At 38.1% G+C, this 9,125-nt stretch overlaps 1 protein-coding gene across 1 annotated transcript in view; it reads left to right on the top strand.

Moving 5' to 3' along the window:
- The window catches only part of KPNA4 (karyopherin alpha 4 (importin alpha 3)), an 18,520-nt gene extending 14,573 nt beyond the window's left edge, over positions 1 to 3,947 (top strand). The window contains exons 15-16 of the mRNA XM_010292555.1: positions 838 to 932; positions 2,031 to 3,947. Of these exons, the coding sequence (XP_010290857.1) occupies positions 838 to 932; positions 2,031 to 2,129 (194 nt within the window). The 3' untranslated portion in view covers positions 2,130 to 3,947. The remainder of the gene's footprint in view (positions 1 to 837; positions 933 to 2,030) is intronic.
- The last annotated feature ends 5,178 nt before the right edge of the window (positions 3,948 to 9,125 follow it).

The raw sequence follows: 9,125 nt of genomic DNA, 5'->3' as shown, positions 1-9,125 counted from the left end.
GGGCGTGGGCGGGCAGGGAGGGAAGTCCTGCATACAACAGTTGTAATAGGATAGCTTTAATTTCCTAATGGCTTTCAAGACTTTCTCTATACTGGTTGCTATTTAAGTTGACTGCAACTCTTCAAGCATGAAAGAACAGTAATGTTAAATTTGGGCACAGGTGAAAAACAGTGGGATTTCATTAACATGAAGTTGAATAGTCTTTAAAATATAAAACCTTGAGGGAGCTGGGGAGACCGTAATTGATTGGTGATGGCCAGCGAAGGGAGAAGAGAGGTGTTCATGCCTCAAGCTCTGCTTGTCAGAACTTCAGAAATAGATATATACAGTAGAACATATATATACACGTCTGCCAATAACTTAACACTGTATTGAAGCTACTTGCTATATAATCAAGCTACAGGTCAGTGACTGATGGCATGTGTGCCACCAACGGTATGTGGGTTTAGAATGTCACAGCTTGGGGCTGTCACACCAGCTGCTGAAAAGATGTTTTTGTGAAAAGGGAGTAGGTCCTAGTGCTTGGCCCTTGCCATATTTCCACAGATTAGTTTAACTGCTCATAGCAAGAAGAGAAGGTACTATCACTGCTGGAATTGACCTTTTTATACTTTTTTTTTTTTTTGGTCTGGTCATGGTATGTATTCCTCAATCTCTATAATGTGTTTCCTCAAATCTCTAAGAAGCTTTAAGAATGTCAGATGAGTTTAACAGCATCTTCATAGCCTATTCCTAGATTTTTTTCATTACATTGTATGATGAGGCCTTAAGGAGAGGGAGGTTGTTTTGCCTGAATTTAGCATTTTAACTGTTACATTTCTTGTGTATTTGTTGTAGGCCTGGAGAAAATTGAACAACTACAAAATCATGAAAATGAAGACATCTACAAACTGGCTTATGAGATCATTGATCAGTTCTTCTCTTCAGATGATGTAAGTGTGTAATAGCTCTGCAATCTGCTTTTGTAACTTTATATTTATAAATATGGTTCAAGATAAAGGCACCAGGTCTAAAATCTGCTCTCTGACATTGGTTTTTCAGTGAAGAATGAGGCCTTATTTGAACCTATTGCATATCTTACTATTCTTCGTGATGAAGTCTCTAAAGATCTGATGCCTAATTTAAATCTCATCTCTAGGGATTAAAATACAAGAGTTTAAATAGTTCTTTTAACTGTCTGCTTTTGACTGACTACGCTTGACATTTCACATTTGATAAGCTCCCTGCTGACTTGAGTACCGAATCTGAGATTCCGCTTCTTAAGAAACAAACTGTTTTGAATGTTTAGTGATTTCAGAGGTCGGATGTGCTGATTGAGAGCGTTGTTTCAAACATGTAATGTAAATCAAAGGAAGGTTTTAGATTTGTATGCACTTCAAATCATAAAAGTTAATTGCATATAAAGGAAATGCAATCATGTCAGTCTGTGTCACGAAGTGAGAGGGTTTTCTACCTGGTTTAAGAACTTCTGGGAGCAGATTACTGCAAAAATGGTAGAGCTCAGTTGCATTCATGCCCTACTGTCCTCACTGAACCTTTTTTGTGTTAGAGTTTCAGTTTTATATGAACAATAAGATGCAAGTCTTATTTATATATACATCAGGACTTGGAATTTAATCTAGTGTCAATTTCGTAACCTGTATCCTACCTATTGAAACTGAAACTGCAGTTTCTGCTTAATCTGTACTTGATTTAATAGTATTGGTCTTCTCAAAAACTCTGACAGTTTATAAGCTGGCAATAAGGATGATGAGTGACTGACAGAATACTTTCCAGGAGTGAAAACTGCATAAACAAGAGAGACTGTTCGGTGCCATGTAGCCTAAGTACTAAATAAAAGCTAAAACACTTTGGCCTAAATTACTTCATCATTATAGTGCTCTTACTAAATTGGGGGAGAGGAATGGCAAGACCTGATGCAAGGAAGTAGATTAGGTGAAGAGACAGATGCTCTTTAGGATTGTCCAGCTCCTTTTTAGTGAGGCTTTTGTCTTTCTGTTCCTACTCATGATGATCTCATTCTGTTACAGATTGATGAAGATCCTAGCCTTGTTCCAGAAGCAATACAAGGCGGAACATTTGGTTTCAATTCATCTGCCAATGTACCAGCAGAAGGGTTCCAGTTTTAGAGTGGTATTTTGGAAGTTAGGTACAATGCAGCACTGAATAAAAAAAAGGTTTGATCCATCAATCTTGGCTCATGGGATCCGCTGCTGCATTAAATCGGGAAAGAAAATGTGAAGATTTCATTTGGAATCACAGAAAAGCCCAAATGAAGTCAAGATGGCGAGTGGGTGCGAGTGAGAATGAGTGGCAAAATGTAATGAAAAACTTCACACTGAATGCTTATTTAGATTGTTCAAAGAAAAAGGGCTACAGGTCAAAGATCTTCAGTGCCTGAGAAGGAACAATGACTTACTAGAGCAATTGGGGGGAAATGCAGTACTATCATCATCAAGCCTTGTAAGCATAAGAGAATAGGATGCCCATATAAGTCCAAGGAGAATGAGCCCAGGCCTTGCTATGAAGCACCGTGTGAATGGACAACATTGAATGAATGTCTGGACTCGATGCTGTGGAGCCAGGCTCACGTTCCAAACAGGGGGCTCTTCAGTCCTGAAGCAGGCTCCTAGTCCTGGAGTGGCGTGTGTACGAGAGTATGGTTGTGATGCTGTATGTGAACGCATGCAAGCTTGATTCGCCTTCAGGGGGCTGATAATAAACCTAGTAAATCATCAAAAATGAGTTCATAAGTGTTAACTTACACTGGACACAAAGACAAAGACCGGTTTAGCAGCAGACTCTGGTTTACTCCTGCAGCCTGTGTTTCTTTTTTGGTTTTTTTTCCCCTCTTATTTTTCTTTTAGTTATTTTTAATTTCTTTCCTGTATGGCTTATTAGTTGTTTGTAAAGTCAGAATTTCAGGAAGGCTTCCCTGTGCATTTGCACCAGATGAATGTTTGATGTTATGAAAAGCTTTCCATATCATCAAAACTAATTTGTAGATTTTTGCATGAAAAAAAAATCATACATTTCCCTTCAAATAGACTGTGTTGCAGTACACAAGTTGCCATAATAGTAGAAAGCAGTAAAATGTGGTAATAAAATCTCATCCTTTTCATTTTCAAAGATAACATGAAGACCTTTGCATGTGGTAATCTACAGCATAGTTCATTTTTAGATTTTGTTGAGTCCTGTAACCAAATGTTTCCGTTGTGGTAGAATACCGTGCTGTGTTTCAATGTTACTTGTTTTCAAACTTTGTTTTCTATGAAAATGATATGGAAACTTCTAAAAATGAAATTTGGTGCATATGTACTGCCGAATAAAGACCGAAAAAGAGGTGTGAATAGATGTACAAATCAAGTCATGGTTTGAACACCTTTAATATGCCTAATCCAATTGTTTTAGACTCTTTTTATCTTAGATGTAGGCAGCCATGAACAATCTATTTTGAGCCACTTTAGAGAGAAAACTTTGTATTTTTAAAACTTGCACAAAAAGGATGCAAGTGTTTTTGTAATTGGAGTAATGCCTCAGTTTTGAGGTTCTGCACACTAAATTAAAGGTGACATTACAAATTTGTACAAAACGAACTCTTTATAAGGTGGCTCATTGTAGGAAATGCTGTGCCTTCCCCTTTGAGCACAAGTGTTGCATGAACAACAGTTTGCTATAATAAAACATACCAGATTAGCCACCATTAGCATCTATATCTACCTTGTGTTTTAAAATCAACTGGTAATTCTGAAACACTGTAGAATGGATAAAGATTATTTTGTGATCATAACTCTTTGTTGGACTAGAGTATTTTTGCAGCATTCCTTGTCATCAGAAACATGGTTAAAGTTTAAAACTAGAAACAGCGGAAACTAGCTTGTGAAATTTATCCAAGTAGAGTACAGGCTAGGCTGTCTTGGGGAAATAAACATTAAACTTGCAACAGTGTTGTATCTGTGTGTCTTTGTGTATACACTCTAGGCTTCATCAAAAGGTGAGGATCATTTGAAGAAAGTTACATTTCTGGATTTTTTTTTTTTTTTAAACCTGGCAAAAGTCAGTGTGTTATGTGGTATGTTATGTAGGCTTGAGGTAAATAACTATTCTGGTATAAATATTAAGAGATAACTACTAAGAGATAAATACATAGTATTCACTAAATAAATTAGGAGTGTTTTCATGTAAAATGTAAGCAGTGCTTAGAGGAGGTAAAATGTTTAAACTGATGTTTTTAAGGAAGCTGAGATGCTCTTAAGTTAAACTACACTTCTTAACTAATTTCACACTAAAATACTTTTGTGAAGGATATACTGTTGAAAATTGCTGCATTGTTAGAATCCTTTCTTATTAGGGGTAGGAGGAGAACAGATGTTTGTAGCAACTGCTCTGTTGCCAAAACAACAACAACAACAAATCATTCTGGCAAGGTCTGCATTTGCTGTCAGTAAATGCCTCTTTCTGGCACTTCCCTGCTGTGATATACTTAGAGAATTACCTTAAGCTGGTGCTGTGCTACCTGCAGCCTTTACTTTCTTACACTGTCAGTCTGTTGTTGTTTGTTGTTGTTGTTTTAAGTAGGAAATTCTCTTCACAGCAGATCTTGTTGTTACTTTGTTAAGTTTACCAAAATATTGAAAGCTTGAACAGTTCAGTATCCACAGGGTGGCAGTGTTCCGAGTTCTTCAGGAGCAAAACTGAAGTGAGCTTGTCCAATGCCTTTTTTCCCAAAAGCTGCAGTTTGAGGTAATGTAATTAATTGTTGGGGAAAGGGAAGTTGTTTGGGAGGCTTGGGATAGATACAAACAAGAAATGGCTTAGAGACTGACTTTAGGAATGCTGATCAGACTGTTAAGACTTCAAAAAGTAGGAGGGCAGAGTTACTTGTGGGTGCAACCTTGCATTGCCGCAGTGGAAGTCACAGACCAATTTTCTGCCTAGATCTGAAGATTAATAAATTTTAGCCTCAGACTTTACTGAGCTGTGGAATTGGGTCATCAACAGAAGCAACTTGGATGTTTTCCTTTTAACATTAAAGCTCTGACACCGAGTGTGCTTCTCAAGCTGTTTGGTAGCAGAACGCTGCTCTGTAGTATTTAGATTGTCTGTAACTATGCAGTGGTAACCCTTTGGTCACTGTTCTTCAATTCTAATAAAAATAACAAAAGATGCGGAGGTGAGGCTGTATGTTAATCTACTCTTTCAGTATTTTGAAGTAGAAAATTAGCCTTTCAGCTGAACTTGGGGAAACAGATAGCTAGAAAATGACCTTTTAAAATACTAAAAGGACAAAAGTTAATCCATAGTATAAACTATTCCAGGTAGGATTCTTATTGTTGGACCAAATTGGAATTTTAGGATCTTACGGTTGGACTAGCTGATTTAGCTAGGAGGAATAGTTCTATGGAGGGAAGAATAGTATGCTGAGTTGAAAGGGACAGCTTGAGAGAAGTTGACCCTGTTTCTTTCTCTCCCACTACTGGAAGTAGAATAGCCCCTGGTTGTGTGAGGCCTTTCAGCGTAGGAGAGCCGTTTGCTGGATTCATGGAGCCTCAGGGACGTACCTTTCGTCTTTCTTCATAGAATGGTATCTTCTGGTGGATCACAAGCATTCCCAGTAAGTTGTCTACTTCTGTTTTGGTAGTGGAACAGGCTAGTCTGTTAAAAATAATTTCTGGATAGTGTGTCAAGAAACCAAACAACTTAAAAGCATTTCAAATAAAATGAAATGCTGGCTAAGGCAACTTAGCCCTGAGCAAGAGAACCTGATGACTTCTGTGAAACCAGGGCTCTGCTCTTGCACAATTTCTAAAGCCTAAGGAAAACCATGGATGTGCTGGGGAAAAAGGGGGGTGACTAACTGCTTGGAAGTAAAGAAATCTGTATGTGTTTCTTAACAACTGCTCCTAGTATACTGTATGTTGCATAAATTACTAGATTAGTTTTGCTGCTTTATAATTAGGAATGTTTTTATATTAATACTTCTAGACTCTTTGCCACTTTTAACTATAAATGTTTCTTCAACTCTGCATGTCACCAAATTACTGGCAGAAATGCAGGTCACAAGGCTGGAAACAATTACAGAAGTCCTGCATCTGGATCAAATAGACTTTATGAAAGGAAACTTAGTAGCAGAAAATGTGTATACAAACTCTTCCTAATAGTAAATTCTAGCTACTGCCAGAGCAAAACATAGGAGGCACACAAAATTTATTGAAAAAGTTAATATTGCTTCAATACCTACAGAAAAGTGACTGGAAACTTAATTTCCATAAAGGAATTCCCATGTTTGCTTGTAAATCCCTTGAAAATGAGGGTCCTGTATTTATTCTGCTAGTTTGGTGTGCTCCAAAGCTGAGGAAAAGTTCTCTTCAAGCCATCATTAGAACTGTCATATGTAAATAACGTCAATATACTCTTCAGTTTCTACCAAACAACATTGAAAGCTACTGTTACTACTATTACTAGAAAGTGACAAATGTGGGAAACTTTAAATGCCAGAAAAGTTTTGTGATTTGATGGAAAGGTAGGTGGTCAGTAGTCAGATTTCATACCAGCAGCACCTGGTCATAGTATGAAGCAAGTGTGCCATTTCTAGAATGGCAGTTTTTCAGCTTAAATGTTGCTTCATCTTGAATTCTTAATTGTTTTAAGTACCTAAAAATAAGCTGGGTACAAAATAACATATGTTCTCACTCTGAATGTCAGTTATTTGTATTGTAAGTAATGGTCAAGAGCTCCCTCCTTTGGTCTTGTGCTTCTCTAGCTTTTTCCTTAAGACTTTCCTGGTGTGTTGAGGTGGGGAGCAGAAGGGAAGGGATTATAACAATTTTTTTTTTTTTACTCTGTAGTGCACATACCCCAGAAACTACTCCCAGCTTGAGTGTCTGTGCCATTTGGACTCTTTAAGGTGGTGTGGTTTGCTAGGTCTTCTCTGTTGTCGCAGTGTACTTAGCATAGGTCCTGGCGTAAAGTATCGATACATTCCCATGCTCCACCACCACAAAAATTAAGAGTATTGATGAGCTGGAGAAGCACCTTTCAAGAAATATGAAACAGATTTAGACCTTGGGGTGAGGGAGGGAGGGGAGCACTCCGATACCATGGACAGCTACAGCCTCGGAGTCCGAAAAATCCAGCTATCTCAAGTGGATTGAAATGAGGAGCCAGTAACTATAGTAATGGTTCAGCATTGAAATTATGGCAAAACTCTGAGTGTTTTGTAAGCCTCAAATTTGTCTTCAGTGGCAGTCCATGCAACCAGTGAATTTCTGTGCATGGCTATCATGGGTAAAACTCTTGCCTGACCAATACTGTGACTGTAAAATCTTACTCTATCCTACTGTTAACTTCCCTTCTTATAAGCTTTCAAATTTTTTTTCCTAAACTACATGCCCAGTTTACCTCTTTCTCATTTAAGCTGTTGGGAATCTGTCTGATTCAGACTCCTTTACTCACACTACACAGTTCATACTCATGTTTCTACTACCTTTGACAAGGTATTTATAATGAACCAGAAGTGTGCAGCTAGCAATTAGACTTTTGTGGTGGAACCAAAGCCTTTGTTTGCAGGCTGGTTTATTATTATTATTGTGGACCTGAAGAAGGCTTTCCTCACCTAAAATGTTGTATTTTCTCTAACTGTATCACTTGTTCTAATAATATGTCACAAACCTTGACCTGCTTTACACATTTATCTTGGCTATATGGCATTTTAATTTTTTAGCTGCTACGAGTTTCTATGTATTTTGCCACGATAGCTTTTGAAGTTCTCTAGAATTCTATAAATACAGAAATGCAAGTTTTTTTTAATGGGGTGAACCTCTGAAGTGTATTCCAGGTTACTTGATTTGTACTGAGACACAAATGATATCTACATTGCTATATGTTTTAAGTTAGCAGACTTGTGGGATACTTATTTTGCACTAGCTATGTATCTTCAAAACATGGTGCTTGTTAGGTTTTTTTGTATGTCACCTGACTTAAATTGCAGGGACATCTTTTAGCAGGTTATTACTGCACCAGACTTTACGAAATGTAGTTAGCTTAGGAGACAGCCCCCTTCTAATGTTTTCAGAATGGCTCTGGCATCAGTATGTTGCAGGCTGTCAGCTGTGCAGATTGAACACTGGCCCATTCTCCTGTCTATGGCAATTTCCGCCAGATGCAGAATTGTGCTAGAAGATACTTTACTCCCAAAATTTCATTTGCCAAAGATTTGCCACTGTGATGCAGTTAACGTAATGCAGTTAACAATGGAACATCCATGTGGTTACAGCCTTTTCTACAAATTGGGTAGAATAAACTTCTGGATGTGAAGATCTGCGTATCTGGCTTAATACTACTTTTTCTTGTTCAAATAGTAAATGTTTGAGATGGTATTTCTGTAATAGAAAGTGGATTATCGCTCTGTTGGTGAATGTGCACATTTTGTTCACCTCTGACTTGTTATGAAATGTGCTTTCATCATCTTGACATACCCACAGAAGGTGGTTTAGTAATGACCCACCTAGTGTAATGACCTATTAGGTTGCATAATCCTCCAGCCAATGGATCCGTTCTCTGAAAAACAAGTTATTTTCTGGGTTAGTTTTCAGTTAGTTCTTTGATGAGTCCATATGGCTGCTTGAGCACAAGGGAGCTTAATGAGGCCACCTTTGTGATAGATGCAGACTGGGCCAAGTTGTGAAATGGCTAGCTGGGCTAGAAGTGGAGGCAGGGGATAAGGAAGGTAATTCACAAACCAAACAACCTGCAGAAACAAGGGTGTGTAGGACTCTGGTCTCTGGTACCATCAGCAGGCAGGATGAGAACAGTTGGCAGGGATCTGTCCACCTGTAGTTAAGGGTAAGGTCAAGAATTAAAGAATGGTTTTGACAGAGCAAGCAACTTTTTAAAACCTGGTGACTTCAACTAAGTCTTCTGGCTTGAAAGGATTAAACTGTAAGATGGCAGAAAGCAAAGGGGGAATTTCCACAGTTTACCCCTAACTCCTATAAAACTAACACTGTAAGATATACTGATTGTTTACAGAGCAAAGTAGGAGAATAACAATTAGCACTAGCTCTGGATTGCTCATATTTTATCTCATTCCAAGCATACTAAGAAAAAAATACACCTTGTACCTG

Source organism: Phaethon lepturus, unplaced genomic scaffold, assembly GCF_000687285.1.
Source record: "Phaethon lepturus isolate BGI_N335 unplaced genomic scaffold, ASM68728v1 scaffold6048, whole genome shotgun sequence".
In the NCBI taxonomy this organism is placed as follows: Eukaryota; Metazoa; Chordata; class Aves; order Phaethontiformes; family Phaethontidae; genus Phaethon; species Phaethon lepturus.
The sequence above is the reverse complement of the archived record's forward strand: the minus strand, read 5'-3'. Positions and strand labels throughout refer to the sequence as shown.